The sequence below is a fragment of the Amia ocellicauda genome, chromosome 3 (assembly GCF_036373705.1).
Source record: "Amia ocellicauda isolate fAmiCal2 chromosome 3, fAmiCal2.hap1, whole genome shotgun sequence".
Lineage (NCBI taxonomy): Eukaryota > Metazoa > Chordata > Actinopteri > Amiiformes > Amiidae > Amia > Amia ocellicauda.
In genome coordinates, this window is record NC_089852.1 from 836883 (window position 1) to 852199 (window position 15317).

At 52.5% G+C, this 15317-nt stretch overlaps 1 protein-coding gene across 4 annotated transcripts in view; it reads right to left on the minus strand.

The window, feature by feature from the left end:
- Positions 1 to 1215: 1215 nt before the first annotated feature.
- The window catches only part of LOC136730129 (cyclin-dependent kinase 17), a 43266-nt gene continuing 29164 nt past the window's right edge, over positions 1216 to 15317 (minus strand). For 3 of the 4 annotated variants that reach the window (XM_066697568.1, XM_066697569.1, XM_066697570.1), the window contains 14 exons: positions 13942 to 14067; positions 10340 to 10396; positions 9502 to 9616; positions 9259 to 9353; positions 8901 to 8963; positions 8639 to 8762; positions 8229 to 8349; positions 7442 to 7539; positions 7236 to 7341; positions 6900 to 6942; positions 6693 to 6783; positions 6173 to 6250; positions 5441 to 5552; positions 1216 to 4334 (listed from right to left, as the gene is read on the minus strand). In XM_066697568.1, coding sequence (XP_066553665.1) covers positions 5458 to 5552; positions 6173 to 6250; positions 6693 to 6783; positions 6900 to 6942; positions 7236 to 7341; positions 7442 to 7539; positions 8229 to 8349; positions 8639 to 8762; positions 8901 to 8963; positions 9259 to 9353; positions 9502 to 9616; positions 10340 to 10396; positions 13942 to 14067 — 1212 coding nt within the window. In that variant the 3' untranslated portion in view covers positions 1216 to 4334; positions 5441 to 5457. The remainder of the gene's footprint in view (positions 4335 to 5440; positions 5553 to 6172; positions 6251 to 6692; positions 6784 to 6899; positions 6943 to 7235; positions 7342 to 7441; positions 7540 to 8228; positions 8350 to 8638; positions 8763 to 8900; positions 8964 to 9258; positions 9354 to 9501; positions 9617 to 10339; positions 10397 to 13941; positions 14068 to 15317) is intronic. The other variant, XM_066697571.1, reaches the window with a different exon arrangement.

The window sequence follows — 15317 nt, forward strand, 5'->3', positions numbered from 1 at the left end:
TCAGCAGCCAGACTCAGCAGGTGAAATCCAGTCACGATACCGCCCCCTGCGGGAGGAAACTGGACGGACAGGTATAACATGCACGAGTAGAAACACTGGAATTGAAACGTGAAGAAACAATGTCTGCACCTGATATATGATTGGACATGTGTTGGTGTGTGCTTGTATGCAAGTCAATGTCAGTGACAGTAGAACAAGGAAACAGCATTATAAATGATTAAACTAGAAAAAACTCATAAAATCCTCACTTACCTTTAAAAAAACCTTTGTCGGATTGTAGAAATATCACTGTAGGGAATAAAAACACTAAATCTAGAGGGAAACACTGAGACGTGAGTGATGTAAACAGTTTTTACATCATAAACCCTCTATAATATACAAATACAAGTCTATGGGGACAGGAAATGTCCTATGGGACCAGGGGCCCAATATGAGGCTGAGACACAACTGTCCCCTACAACAGCGTTCTTAACCCTGGTCCTGGGGACGCCCTGCCCTGCTAGTTTCCATTCCAACCGAGCTCTCAATTACTTAATTGAACCTTAATTGAAGTAACAATCTGCTTAGATTTTACTTTAAATTGTATAATTTGCTTCTTTAAGAAGTTCTTTATAGAATTCTATACTTAAAACTCCTACTGTTTATAATCATTAAAAGGCTCTCATTCAGGAAATCATTAATTCAATTAAGGGTTAAATTAAGTAATTGAGAGTTCAACTGGAACAAAAACCAGCAGGGTGGGGGGTCTGGCAGGACCAGGGCTGGGACCCCCTGTCCTACAACTGTAGTGTGGGACACTGTGGTAAAAATAAAGTAAGGCGTAATGTGGTTTAGCATGGGAAACGTGGTAAAAATATACTGTGGTATAATTGTTTACCATGGTAAAAACATGGTATAATCATTGGTAATGTACAGTGCACCATCATAGAAATGGTAAGATAAGTAATAGTTCACATGAAAACACACACCATATGGACAAGACTGCGCCCGGAGTCCAGTACTACTCCATTAAACACACTCAGACACACTCGCTCTTCCTGTCGAACACACACATCCCCACCCCGCTGCTCCTCAAATGGACTGTGAAAAACACATTTATTTTTTAAATTAGCATGCTCCTCTAATGGGTTCCTTTGGATTCATTTAAAGTTTTTATTTTCTCATTTAAAAAGCGAGGAAGAGGAGAGATGGAACGGAAACACCACGACACACAGGTACTGTTCCTGACTGGTTTATTGGTAGCAGTAATATACAAAATGTTACAGTGAAGAAGGTGGACTTGGAAAAAAGACAGAGGTGGGGTGCAGCTCCCTGTCTCATACAGCAGGGGCAGCCGAGTGAGGCGAGACGGAGACGCAGTGATCCGTCCATCAGGTGCCTGAGGCCAGCGCCCCCCACCGGCCCGACAGGCGGCACGACACCGGGGGAGCACCGCGAGACAGCCAGTGTTCGTGACGGATTCACAGTCAGTCGTGGAGCTGGATCAATGTACTGATTATGACCCGGCAGCCCTCGAGTGTCCGGGTCTGGGCGGTGCGGTGGTTCCCATGTCTGCAGCAAAGCTGGTTCTCCTCTTTAAATAAATAAATAAAACCTACAGAGGAAGTGACTTCTACACGTCCGCCTCCCGCAGGGGTCAGGGGTCACTTGCTTTGTATTTGTCTCTGTTTCTAGTAGTTCTGCAGGCACTCAAGAGGAAGGAGGAGGAGTCAGGAGCGCAGAAGGCTGAGGACAGACACACACGCACACGCACACACGCATACACACACCTACCCTCCCAAGGTAAGTTGAAAGCCTCCCCCGCCCCCCGAGGCCTTCAGTCACATGCTTGTTTACAGTGGGACACAAACCCTACTATCACTTAATTGGTTTATCTGCCCTCGAGTGACAAAACCAGTTCCTTCCAGCACTGGTTGCCCATGGGAGCGCACATGCACACACACACACACGCAAGCACAGAATCAACGGACACAGACAGTCGGCCGCAGAGACCCGCAGACCATCCTGTGAGCCGGGCGTTTACTGTGCGGTTCCCAGGACCCCCCAGGGAAGCGTTATCACCCCCAAAGCAGCACTCTGGGGTCCGACAGTCCAACTGTGTGTGATGGCTTCCACAGAAAGTGTTCATATTCCATGTTGCGCCACAGTCCCCATCCTTATAAAGTCCCTGTAACTCTGAGAGGAATCCAGGCAGAGCACAGACGGGCCTCGAACGCACACACCTGACGAAACCGAACAAGAAAACAGCCAGACTGTGTCGACAATGAAACTGGCGTCCGGCTGCAGCCGTGTCTGCGCCAGTGAGAAGCTCTGATAAATCAAAGGCCTCTAATCTATCAAAATTAAAATAAAATACTAAAATGCAGGTCTCTCTCGTCTGAAGACTCTTTGCAGAAGTGCTTCCTGGAAACTCACTGTGTCAAAGTCTGTCCCTTTGTCCCCTCGTCTGCTTTTGCACATCATTCATCCACACTCTGATGCAGTGGGGTTCACACTGTACAACACTGGGCAGACACTGATGACGCACTGGTGTGTCAATCCCACAGGAACACCTTGCGCCCTTCAACCCAGTTCTGCTGCTTTTCACAGGTGTGACAGGGTGAGGGCTGGGGGTCGGGAGGGCTTCCGGCTGGGTCAGTGGTCAAGACACGCGTGCTAGAGAGCAGGACGCACTGGAAGAGCACACACATCCGTGGGATGCACACGCCACTTCAGCAGGAACTGCAGCCCGTTGCTGTAAAGCGTGACCTGAGACAAGTCCAGCACTGGACAGAGGATCAAAACTCATTCCCACAAAACACAAAACACACGATGCAGTTTCGGATCCGGGCAGCTGGAGCCCCCCCCGCACAGCTCACCCGGGTGTAAACGGACAAACTGTGAGAAACGCGCAGTGTAGCTGGACAGACTCCCAGAAGGCTGTGCGTCTCTCTCTCCCCAGACCAGCGCAGTCCAATTAGCCCGCCCTGCACCCCCTCGCTGCCCCTCCACTCAAAACCCATCCGGGCTCAAAGATCAGAAAATGGATAAATGTGTATTTTTACGTTAAAAGAACGAGTTGCAAGGACTTTTAAAACTCTTTACCGGGACACAGAGAATCAGGTTTTATAAGAAGAGATTCCAGATCTCCTGAATCAGGGAGCGAAATTATCATCATAATCATCGTTATTATTGTTATAATGATCTAGTCTGAGGAGCCTCTCTCTGACATGAGCAGCTCAGAGGGGCAGGCTGAGTTGAGACAGACTGAGCTGAGTCTCACAGATTAGATCTGATTAGATGCACTCAAACACAATGAGGAACATGAAAAAAAAACTATTATTGCAATTTACTCTTCATATCAGTTTGGTGCAAAAACACACTCACTCTCCCTGTGCACACAGTGTCTCTACACACACACACTCTCTCTCTCTCTGCACACACTCTCTTTCTACACTCACACACACACATACTCCGCAGTCTCTCACTCTCCCTTCTGTTCTGTAGTGCAGTTTACTGTACCGAATTGTATTATACTGTAGTGTCCTGTACTGCAGTGCCGTGTAACACAAACTTGCTGTAGTACCGTGTCCTGTACTCTAGTGTTACTGTATAGCGATGGAAGTCCTGATTACTGACTTCAGGGGCAACACGAGTGTCTGGTCTGCCATCCTGGTCAGACAACACAAACTCTCCACACACACGCCTGCAGCCCCGCCGGGCCAGCGCCCCAAACTGTCCTCATTGTCCTCCAACAAACAACCGCAGACACTGATCTGAGCTGGAGGAGGGAGGGGGAGAGAGAGATGGAGACGTAGAGGGAGAGAGTCCCTGATTAAACCATTGGAGTCAGTGGAAGCGGTGTGGGACAGGGTGTGTGTGTGGGGGGGGGGGGGGGGGGGAGATAAGTGGGACCGGCTGCAAGATCCTGCCTGATTGTGGCCCCGGATCCGCGTCACGGCCGCTGGAGTCATGCAGGAGCGGAGACTGGACCAGTGGGGCAGAGGAGGGGCAGGGTGGGGGGTGCATCTCTGTGCACAGTCCTCAGGATTAAACACCCCCCCACCAAGGAAAAATAAAAACTACTGAATATTAAAATGAAATGAATAAGAAATAGAGCAGGACGCCTGCAGAGCGGCGGCGGCGGCAGCATCACAGACGTGTCCCCTCCTTGTCCTCTTCATCGTCCACCTTGTTTGATCGGTTTCTCTGTGGTCCTGGGAGAGGAGGGGGTCCAGACTGCGGTCCACACGCTGGTCCCTGCTCTCTCCCCCCCCACCCCCCATCACACGCACACGTACACACCACTCCAGTACCTTAAAACAACAAACTCTGCCTCCGACTCTTTCCCTGGGCTGAGAGAGAGAGAGAGAGAGGGAGAGAAGAGGGAGAGCAAGAACAAGAGAACATTCACTTTACAACACAGACTATTTAAAACACTGTAGTGACACGCACACGCACACACAGTGACTGCCTCGCATTAGCAGACTGGGCAGAGGTAGCTGTACACAGAGAACCAGCCGCTGGTGCGAGACATGTGGGCTCTCTGAGACAGGAACACCCACATGCACACGCACATGCATGCACAGAAGTGCACTGACACAGCACATCAACACACACACACACAAAGTGACACACAGTGAGACAGGCATGCTCCACTGTACAGCAGCACATGCACAGCACAACACAACACAACACAACAGGACCCAAAGAGTAACAGGAACATAACACACACACAAACACACCACACGCCCACTTACATGACAGACACACAAACAAAAACAAAGTGGACGCCGCCCGGGCCCGGCTACAGGTCCATGTGCAGGAGTCTGTACAGAACTGAACACAAACCCGCACAGGTCAGAACCAGCGTCCTCCCGCCGGGGGGGGCAACTCCCTTCCTGTTTTAGTATGAATTGCAACCAAAAAGGTTGCTTTGACTTCTGGTCCCGTAATAACTCCAGTTAAGTAATGGACTTGACTGAGTGCTGGTACAGTCTCTCGTCCCCTTCGGATCAAATGATTTCTTCCTGGGGACACAAGAGGCTGTAGCGGCTCTGGAGTCTGAACGGACAAACTGGGACTGACTGCCCTGTTTGCTCAGAGGGGGTAAGAGCGAATAACGCCAGACCACCGCCACTCTCCCCCCCCCAATACACCCCCTATCAAATCCCATGTTCAGAGAGCGAGACGCAGGCAGCATTGTAGTCTGCACACGTATATACTGAAAACCCAGAGAGAGAGAGAGAGAGAGAGAGGAGACAGTAAAGAAACACGGAGACACGGAGAGACAAAAGAGAGAGAGAGAGAGAGAGAGAGAGAGACGCACACAGAGAGAGAAGCGCTCTGTGGCTACCCTACGAAGGGCGCTATACAAATACAAATTGATTAATTGAATCAGAGAGAAGCAGGTGATGGAGAGAGAGAGAGAAACAACACACAGACAGACAGAGCGATTTACCGAAGCGGGAGCCGTGCTCAGCCGGAGGACGGGGAGGTGAGAGCCTGGGCGCGCGCTTTGGCTCCGTCCTTTGGGACGTACTCCGCCGAGGCTGAGCCCAGCTTATTGGATGCTGGTGCAACAATGGGGGACAGAGGGGGCAGGGGGGCGGAGGATGGACAGATAGACAAATAGACAGACACACAAAAATAAAAGAGGGAAGGGAAATAAAACCAAAGAAAAGAGGAAGAGGAGGAGGGCGGGAGCAGGAGAGAGGGAGAGAGAGACAGAGATCCATTGAACACCAGAGAGAAACAGTAACCCGGCACACACAGCACAGATAACGGTCTGTCCAGGGGAGACAGACATCGTGGCTACAGCACTCGTCCCCCTGCTCAGACTGCCCAGGACCCAAGATCTCCGACAGTGCGGGCCCGGCGGGACGCAGCGATGAGAGACGGAGACGCACACACAGCACAGAGCCACACGCAAGCCAACACCGCTGAGCCAACAGGAGACAGCATGCTGCTGAGAAAGACAGTGAGAGACACAGAGACAGAGAGAGACACAGAGACACAGACAGAGAGAGACAAACTCACTGCTCTCTTGGGATGCTCCTGTGGCAGTGTGACACCCCCAGACTTTTGTTCGTGTCCACTCTTTATTGTTACACATCCCTCCTCCTACCCCTGCTAACCCCCTCCTCGTCTCTCGCCCACCCAGTGGCCGCCCGTCTGCCCCGGCACGCCTCACCTGTCTCAGGGAACCCAGCGGACCTTCTCCCCGGGTCCCTCTGCAGCTGGATATCCTTCACAGAGAAGATGGAGGCAGCTGAGAACACAGAGGGAGAGGGAGCGTGCATGTTTAATTCATTTGGGGTTACAACTTCAGATAAATAAATTAATAGTAATCAGAGAGGATGACACAGAGCTACAAGAGCAGGACATGGAGTCACAGCGCTGGAAAGTTATCATGCAAATCACTGATCAGTTTAAACAAACGATGGTGACCAAAACAAACATAAACCTGCAGTTATAGCACTTCCTGAAACTGCACTTGGCCACCAGAGGGCAGCAGAGGAGCACTGAGCAGCTGCAGGGCCGAGTCTCCTCTCCCAGTCAGAGACAAAATCATGAATATGGATTTGATATTGCAAACGTTTTCAAAGTTTATGTAGAGGAGTCTTAAACCAGACAGTGGTCTTGCTATTAAGAGAGTTTAATTCATTTGTAGTAACTGGGGGAGACAAGGAGATGAAGTGGACGATACTCACTGTCAGGCAGCGTCTGCACCTGCTCCCCCAAACTCCGGAAGTACGGGTGTCTGAGAGCCTCCTCCGCCGTCACCCGCTTCTTCGCTTCGAACTGGGGAGAGAGAGGGAAGAGAGGAGGAGAGAGAGAGGGAGATTTCAGTCTTGTCAGATCTGTAATGAAGTGTAATGATGAATCACTATGAGGCGCCTGACCGGACGGAGACTCACCTGAAGCAGCTTCGACAGCAGGTCCAGCCCGTCACTGTCTATCCTGTGGACGGACAGACAGACACACTGAGGTTATCAATCACTCAGTGAGTGTCGGGAGAGACAGATGGACGGAGACGGGGAGGAGGATGGAGGGAGAGAGGACAGGAAGCTCACAGGAAAGACATGGATGGGGAGAGAGGGAGAAAGGGAGGGACAATGTTCCTTCTCTGCTGAGAACACATCCGTGAATAACAGTATGACGAGCCGAAGGCGAATGAGACAATTAACTCGTTATCAGTTTGACTGCTCAATTGGACACCCAGTTAAGCAATTAAGAACCAATCAGAGGCGTGCCTGGGGGCGTGGTTGACCAGCGGCTCGGCGTGGTAGCGGGGGAAGTTGTAGGACTTGAACTCCTCGCTGGTGCTGATCCCCGTCCAGGTCTCCTCCGTGGGCGTCCCTGTAGGACAGACACAGGGTGGTCAATATAGAGTCCATACAGCCCAGCACACAGTCAATACAGAGTCTAACAGCCCAGCACAGAGCCCATGAAGACTCACCCAGTATCCTGAAGATCAGGTGCAGCTCATCCTCTACGGTGGATCCCGGGAACAGCGGCCGGCCCGTCACCATCTCATAGAATATACAGCCCACTCCCCTACGGAGAGAGAGAGAGCGCTCCTAATGTCTGTGACCTTTCTTGTGATCTGAATCAATCCATCATTAAATCACATCAATCACAAACAAATCACAAACACACACACACACACACACACAGAGGGCTAGAGGCAGCGCTTTCTATCATCAGTGTTGCTCCGCAGCGCTCCGAACGCACTGAGGGAGAAACACAGGGGCTTAAATGTCAGGAGGGAAGGAATGGGGGGGATTTTTAAAAGCACAAATGAAAAACAGTAGAAGGAGCCCCTGGAGGAAACTGTGCTTTATCTTGACACACTTATAGCACGGGAGGGGGGGAAGGGAAGCCTGCAGGGAGAGAAAGTGTAAGAAAAGAAAAGAAGAAGAACAGAGCAAGAGAGGAAACACAGTCAGGGCTCCAAGACAGGGATGACAGCAAGGTAGTAAAAGGAAGCAGAAAATAGGAACTTGGCCCACAGCCACTGACACACACAGACACGCACAACAGTGTTTCAGTGTTCAGTGCAGGTGTGTGTGCTGGGGACAGGTGCGTGTTGAGATTAGGTGTGTTAAAGGGGAGGCCACATCTGGCACAGGTGTATTGAGGACAGGTGTGTGTCGGGGACAGGTTTATTGAGGACGGGTGTGTCGGTGACAGGTGTGTGTTGGGGACAGGTGTGGGCACAGGTGTGTCGGCGACAGGTCTCTCACCACATGTCGATGGGGGTGGAGTACTCCGTGGTGCCCAGCAGCACGTCGGGGGGGCGGTACCACAGGGTCACAACCTCATTGGAGTACGTCTTGGTGGGAACGGACTTGGCCCGAGCCAGACCTGGGAGACGGACGGACGCAGGGGGTGAGATGCAGGACAGGACCGGCACACACGGTGCAGTAACTGCAGTCCCGACCGAGAGCCTGGCAGGAGCTCTCCAAGTCAGTCTCTCTCTCATGTCGCTCTCTCTCCCTCTTTGCCTCATGTCTGTTCCTTTCTCTCTCATCTCCATCTCTCCCCAAGAAACCTTGTCTCTCTTGTCCCTCTCTGTCCATCTCAATTCACATCTCAGTGTCTCTCCCTCTCCCCACCGTCCATCTCCCCCCCATCATCTCTCTGTCCATCTCACCAAAGTCCGCCAGCTTCAGCTCCCCGCGGTCGTTGATAAGGAGGTTCTGTGGCTTCAGGTCTCGGTGCAGCACCTTCCGCCGGTGGCAGTAGCACAGGCCCCTCAGCAGCTGGAACAGGAAGATCTGGGGAGAGGGGGAGAGAGAGAGAGATTGAGGGAGGGATAGAGGGAGGAGAAAGTTTACTGACAGCAGGGGGGCTAGGGTTCGTGGCAAGTGTACGTGTGTGAGACGTGGGTAGGACACCGCCTGCTCTCCACTCACCTTGACGTTGTACACACTCATGATGTTTCCACAGTCATCCATGTACTGTTTCAGATCCCTCTCCTACAGAGCGAGAGAAACCACACTGTCACTATTCATATTATATTATTGTCGTTATGTTTATAGGAAACGTAGCTTTGTTATTGAACCCACAGCAGATGCATCCCTGTCACGTCTAATTGAGATGTTTATTCTGAACTCTGATCCACATTATTGTCTCAGTGTAGAGAAATAAAGCATTGTGAACAGAACTGACACGAGTAGAACGAGACTGACTCAGACACACACACACCGTCACACACACACACACACACTCACTCACACACACTCACTCACACACACTCACTCACTCACTGACCAGGTACTCGAACACCAGTGTCAGGCACTTGTCCGTGTGGATGATGTCGTGCAGGGTGACGATGTTGGCGTGTTTCAGGTCCTTCAGCAGCGACACTGTAACAGACAGACAGCAGCACTGAGACCCAGAATAACAACAACACGCATCAGAACAAGGCCAGGATCGACCAAGGCAGACAGGAGCAGCACTGCAGTGCGATGAAGATGACGAAGATGACATTAGCAAGAACAGGCGGGCGCTGACCCTCTCTGATGGCGGTGCAGGGCGCCCCCTCCTCGTGCTCCAGACGGATCTCCTTCAGAGCCACCAGGTTGTCCGTCAGCTTACTGCGCCCCTTATACACCGTGGCGTAGGTCCCCTGCGGGAGAGGGGGAGAGAGGGGGCAGGAAAGAAGGAGAGAGAGAGAGGGGAAGGGAAGGAGAGGGGGGGAACAGTTGTTAGGCTCAAGATCCTGAAGAGCAGCAGTGCGTAGAGGTATCATTCCTAAAGCACAGAGCTGCAGGTTACAGCACGGCAGCCAATCAGCACGCAGCACTGCGGTCAGCTGAAAAAATCCAGCACTTCAAACACAATATAAAAATGTGCTGCAATTTGTTTGTTAGTTTGTTTCTAGGGGGGTTTTGTTTCTGCTGAAATGTTGCGGGTCAGACTGGGGGGTTGAATGTGTTAGTTCGGACACAAGGACACGATAGGAATCAACAAAACCACAACAACACATGGATCGTTAACGCAGTGCAGGGCTGAGCGACAGAGCCGTTTTTCAGAGAGTGAACTGATCAATCGAGGATTATTCTCGCTAAAAGATGCACTTCCTGCCTCCTCCGCCCTGCCATGCCAGACCCCCAGGGCGTCCAAGTGCAAGTCTTTGTGTGGCCGTGTGCGCGCATTTGAGTAATTGGCCCATCAGGCTGCAGACGGACTGTGGGTTGTTGTCATTTCCTGCCATCTGCCTCAACCTTCACTGCGATCGATACAAATATGAAATACTGAGAGACAGCTGCTCTCAGTGCATCACACAGGAGTAGCACAGCACAGTGTAGTGCAGTGTGGCAGTGTATACCCCCCACGGCACCCCTCTCACCTCCCCCAGCTTGTCCAGTTTGATGTAGGTCTCCAGCTTTCCGAAACCGATCTCCGACTGCAAGACAGGAAAGGAAAGGGGAAGTCAGTCTGCCGGTCTGGCCTCTGTCCCCAGAACCCCATCAGACTTCACAGAAATGCATCCCCTGTCCAGACCGAGTCACAGCGGGCCCTGATCTCTGTCCGTGCACCTGACACGCTACACACAAACACACACACATTTAGATTTATATCCCCCCTCAGCCTGTCTGTTAAATGCAGTCCGCCCCACTGGGCTCCGCACCGCCTCGCCTCCACAAATAACCTCCATCGACACACAGACGAGAGTGAACCGGGCTCGTGGATTGTGCTGCCGATTCTGCCACAGCCTTGGGGAGGACACAGAAATAAAAAACGAGAAACAACCTGCGACAGCCCGTGAAGCCGGCCGCCCTAATCAAAGTAATGCTGGAGCACGGACCACAATCTGCACGGATCCCCCCCGGCCCGGGGCTCAGCGGAGCGCTGGAGCAGAGAGCGAGACATGGAGAGTTTTTATTTATATCCATCCCTCCATCTCCTAGTCACACTCTTGCAGATACTCTTGATAGTGTGCGGCTTACTTTGGAAGGCATTTCTGCACTCTCACGACACCGCCAGATGTCAGGACCCACACAGTGTTGTTGAACGAAGCATTTGACTCAACGCTGCGCACTCTGCCCAGTGAGGGGACATGAATCAGCGTGACACTTTATTGTTTCTCTCTGTTTTAAAAGTACAGATCCATACAGACCCTACACTGCACTGCACTACGGTACAGTACACACACACACACACACACACACACACACACACACACACACACACACACACACACACACAGCACCACTGACCAACTTAACAAATAAAGCATGCACTGATTTTCAAGGCCACAAGCTACTACACAGATTCTCTCACACGGATGCACAGGGACCCACACGGAAACACACACTCACACACAAACACACACAGACAGATCCTGCCAGATGCGTTTTCGACACATTTATGTGATGGTGATAATCATTAGTGGACGGTTTTAATAACTGCATCTCAGCCCCCTCCCCCTCGCTCTCTCCCTCTCCCTTCGGCTCAGCCCTGGGGGTGGGTGAGTGGGAGGAGGCTGCCCAGACCTCCGTATCAGTCTCTCTCCTCCACGCGTCTCCTCGCCTCCCTGACGCTGGCAGTGTGGTGCGGTGGGGGGTGTGTGTGTGTGTGGGGGGTGATCAGAGCACTGTTTGTGGGTTACTGCTCATATAAAAACAATCTGCAACAACCAGGCTGTTCTCTCAGCCCAGGGCACCTCAACACAGCTGCTACCCCCCCTCACAGCTCCGCCCCGACTCTGTGAGAACAGCGTGTAGCGTGTTGTGTGCACTCTGCTCAGATTTGAACTGTCTTCTCAGGCTGCATGTATGGAGACGGAGGAGGAGGAGAGAACACGTATCAATTTAAGAAGTAATTAAGAAGTAACGGAAAACAAGGCTTTTTAAGAGGCTCTGTTGACTCGACACAATCCGGCTGAGCAGCCCTGGCCGGACCGCAGGCTCCTCAAGAGACAGACTGATCGAGCACAGACCCCCCTGACACGGGTGTGAGCTCGGGGCCGGAGCCCGGACTGGACTGGACTGGACTGGAGTGCTGTAGAGTCACTGACTGGACTGGTTGGTTTGATGCATCATTTTAAAAGACGGAGCACAAGCAGGATCAGATCAGATCAATCCAGCTCAGCCATTCACATGGGCTAGGGGGAGGCAGTATGATTCAGGGGTGGGGGGCAGAGCCAAGATTCAAACCCAAGACCCTCCTCCCAGCAGGGCCTTTCCCCAACGCACTGGCCTACCTGGCGAGGGGGCAGCGCCGCGCTGGCGTAATGTGAGTAACAGTGAGTGATTCCACCAGGGAAAGAGGGGCGGGGGTGTGTGTGTACAGTGTGTCAGTGTGTGTATAGTGCGTCAGTGTGTGTGTGAACAGTGCGTCAGTGTGTGTACAGTGTGTCAGTGTGTGCGTGTGTACAGTGTGTCAGTGTGTGTATAGTGCGTCAGTGTATGTGTGAACAGTGCGTCAGTGTGTGTACAGTGCGTGCATGTGTGTACAGTGCATCAGTGTATGCGTGTGTGAACAGTGCGTCAGTACAGCCCTGCCGGTCTGAAATTCCAGCTGGCGTCCCGTCACTCAGCAGTCTGACACAGCGCTGCATTATTGATGCCAATGACATCACCACTGCTGCTGCCTGGTTACCAACACTGAGTACCACCAGCCACACGGCCCTCACACCACGGGTCTCCAAATGAGGGGCCCGTCTGTCTCTCATATCTTCCACTGAGGGGCCCGTCTGTCTCTCATATCTTCCACTGAGGGGCCCGTTTGTCTCTCATATCTTCCACTGAGGGGCCCATCTGTCTCTCATATCTCTCACTCTGCATCCCGTCTGTCCCTTGTCCTCTAGCTCTGCGCCGACACACACACCCACACACGCAGACACGCACGCAGACACGCACGCAGACATGCACGCAGACACAGACATGGCCTGGTGTCGGGACAGGAAGGCACAGGTGTCTCACACTGCAATCCTCACACTGTGATTGTTGTCGCTGTGTGTCAGTTACTGTTGTGTTTCTGTTGAGGGTGGCAGTAGCAGGTGACATGAGTACCTCACGTGCCTGAGCTCTACACCAGTACCTGAGCACCGCCACTAAAAAATAACCCCCCAAAAAATACAACTTTTCAGATTTTTTATTCTGCAACCCAACATTCCACACCCCCTCGTCTCTCTGCCTGCATCGGCATGCCAGGGGGCCTTTTGTGCCCCGCATGGTGCCACGTGTCACACAAGTCTGCAGTCCTTTATCCACCATCCCCCACCTCCACCCCCCAGAAACAAAAAACCCTCCAGGAATTAAAATGCTAATTAGAGAACACCAATTAAATAATTAATGAATGTGCCTGAAGCTCAGAGAACACAGGAGGTGCCTGGAATTAAGAGAGAGCTGAGGAACAGGGCCGACAATCATCAATAAAACTGCACAATGACACACAGACCTGTCAGAGCTCAGATGCTTCACGGGTGCAGGACAGCGCAGGGCAGGATCGGACCCTCGTACCTGCTTCACCACACAGGGGGTCTTGACCTCTCTGCCCAGGCCAGAGGGAATGGGGTCCCCCAGTGAGCTCCCCACACACACTGATCACACACCTCTCCTCCAACACGACACACAACAAGACTGCTCCGCTCCCTCTCTTCCTCTCCTGCCCTCCTTCTCTCCTGCTCCTGCCTCCCCTTTCAGTAGGGTCAGGGTAAACGCGCCTTCAGAGACAGAGGGGCCCAGCTGGCACCTGGGCCGGACAGCGTAGCACCCATCGCTGCGACACACGCCCCCCCGGCGTGCCAGCGTGCCAGCTGGGCAGCTCCTAGTACAGGCCAAGAAGGGAGGCAGTGGAGGGAGCTGTGGGGATGGAGCCCCCTCGCCCAGCCACCAAGAGGTCACTGACCCCACAACCCCACAGGTTATTGGAACACACACGCACGCACGCACACACACAAACACGCACACACACACGCACACATGCACACGCGGCGAGACTCACCAGCGAGGCGCGGCGCAGTCTGCGGCTCATGGGCTTGTCGAAGGGAGGGCTGTTCATAGCGAACTTCTCCAGGTACCCCTCCGGCAACCGGATATCGGCCGGCAGAGACAGGCGCTTGTTAATGTCCTGAGAGAGAGAGAGATCTCAGACTCTGAAATCCTTCTGGTGCGCTGAAGGAAGCAAGGATCCCGAGGCGGTCTGATACAGCAAAAAACTAAACAGAAACCCAAAGCATAATGAGGAGCACTCCCCAACACACAGATGGACCTGGATCAGATGCTCGGAAGTAGCAGGAAAATACAGCTCTGGAAAAAATTAAGAGACCACATAACATTGATTTCTGAACTTGGAGTGGTCTCAATTTTTTCCAGAGCTGTATATACATTTTTTAAATCTGATGATTCCCCCAGTGGTGTCTGATCCCCCCCCACCTCCAGCCCCAGGCCCACGTGGCTCCATGCCCCCGAAATCACACGCCCCCATGCACGGCCCGGCTCTCATTTGCATATGCATGTGCGGCCGCTGCTGCGCCAGAGGACAGTGCAGGAGATACTCACAGTGCTGGGCGGCTCCAAGCGCTCCTTCATCGCTCTCCCTCAGCGGCAAAACAACAATCACAGGGACAGAGCACTGCGCGGAAACTTGCGCAGCGGCCATGCAGACAGCATCGACACGAGAGAGGGGGATGGACGGAAGGCAACAGGAAAACAAATGCATGCAATCTGAGAGGAGGAGGAGGAAAGAACAGATTCTAGAAAGAGAGGAAGGTCTCTCTCTCTCTCTCTCTCTCTCTCTCTCTCTCTCTCTCTCTGTGTGTGTGTGTGTGTGTGTGTGTGTGTCAAACAGCATTTAGATGATCAGGCGAACACAGTTTAAGGTTGACTGGCCCAGATTGAGCAGCTTCCAACCGGCTGTGTGACCAGGGGCATTTCCTGCAATATTGCTCAGTGCAGCGCAGCCCAGCTGACACACAGACACACTCTGACACTGACACACACACACTGTACCCACACACACATTGTTTATTTATCTATCCATAAGGAAGAACGTGTTTGCCTTTTTTTCCTCTCCTACGTTCAAAACCAGATTGATTAATAAATGTAATTATCTAACCCTCTCCCTGCATCAGTACGAGGGACTGGGTGTGGAGCAGCCAGACCAGTGTTGCGCAGCCCGGCCCCTGGGGGCACCCCCGTCTGTCTATCCAGCCCAGCTCGGGGGGGCCGCCTGGAGGGCTAAGTTCATCTCCGAAAAGGACACGAGAACTCAAGGGCCTTATTGAGCCACAGTATATTTATACCGCAGTTTAAAATGATTAAAAAGCTCTGACTGGCTGAGCCGGAGCAGCAGACGGGTGGCTGGGCCCCAGGGACAGG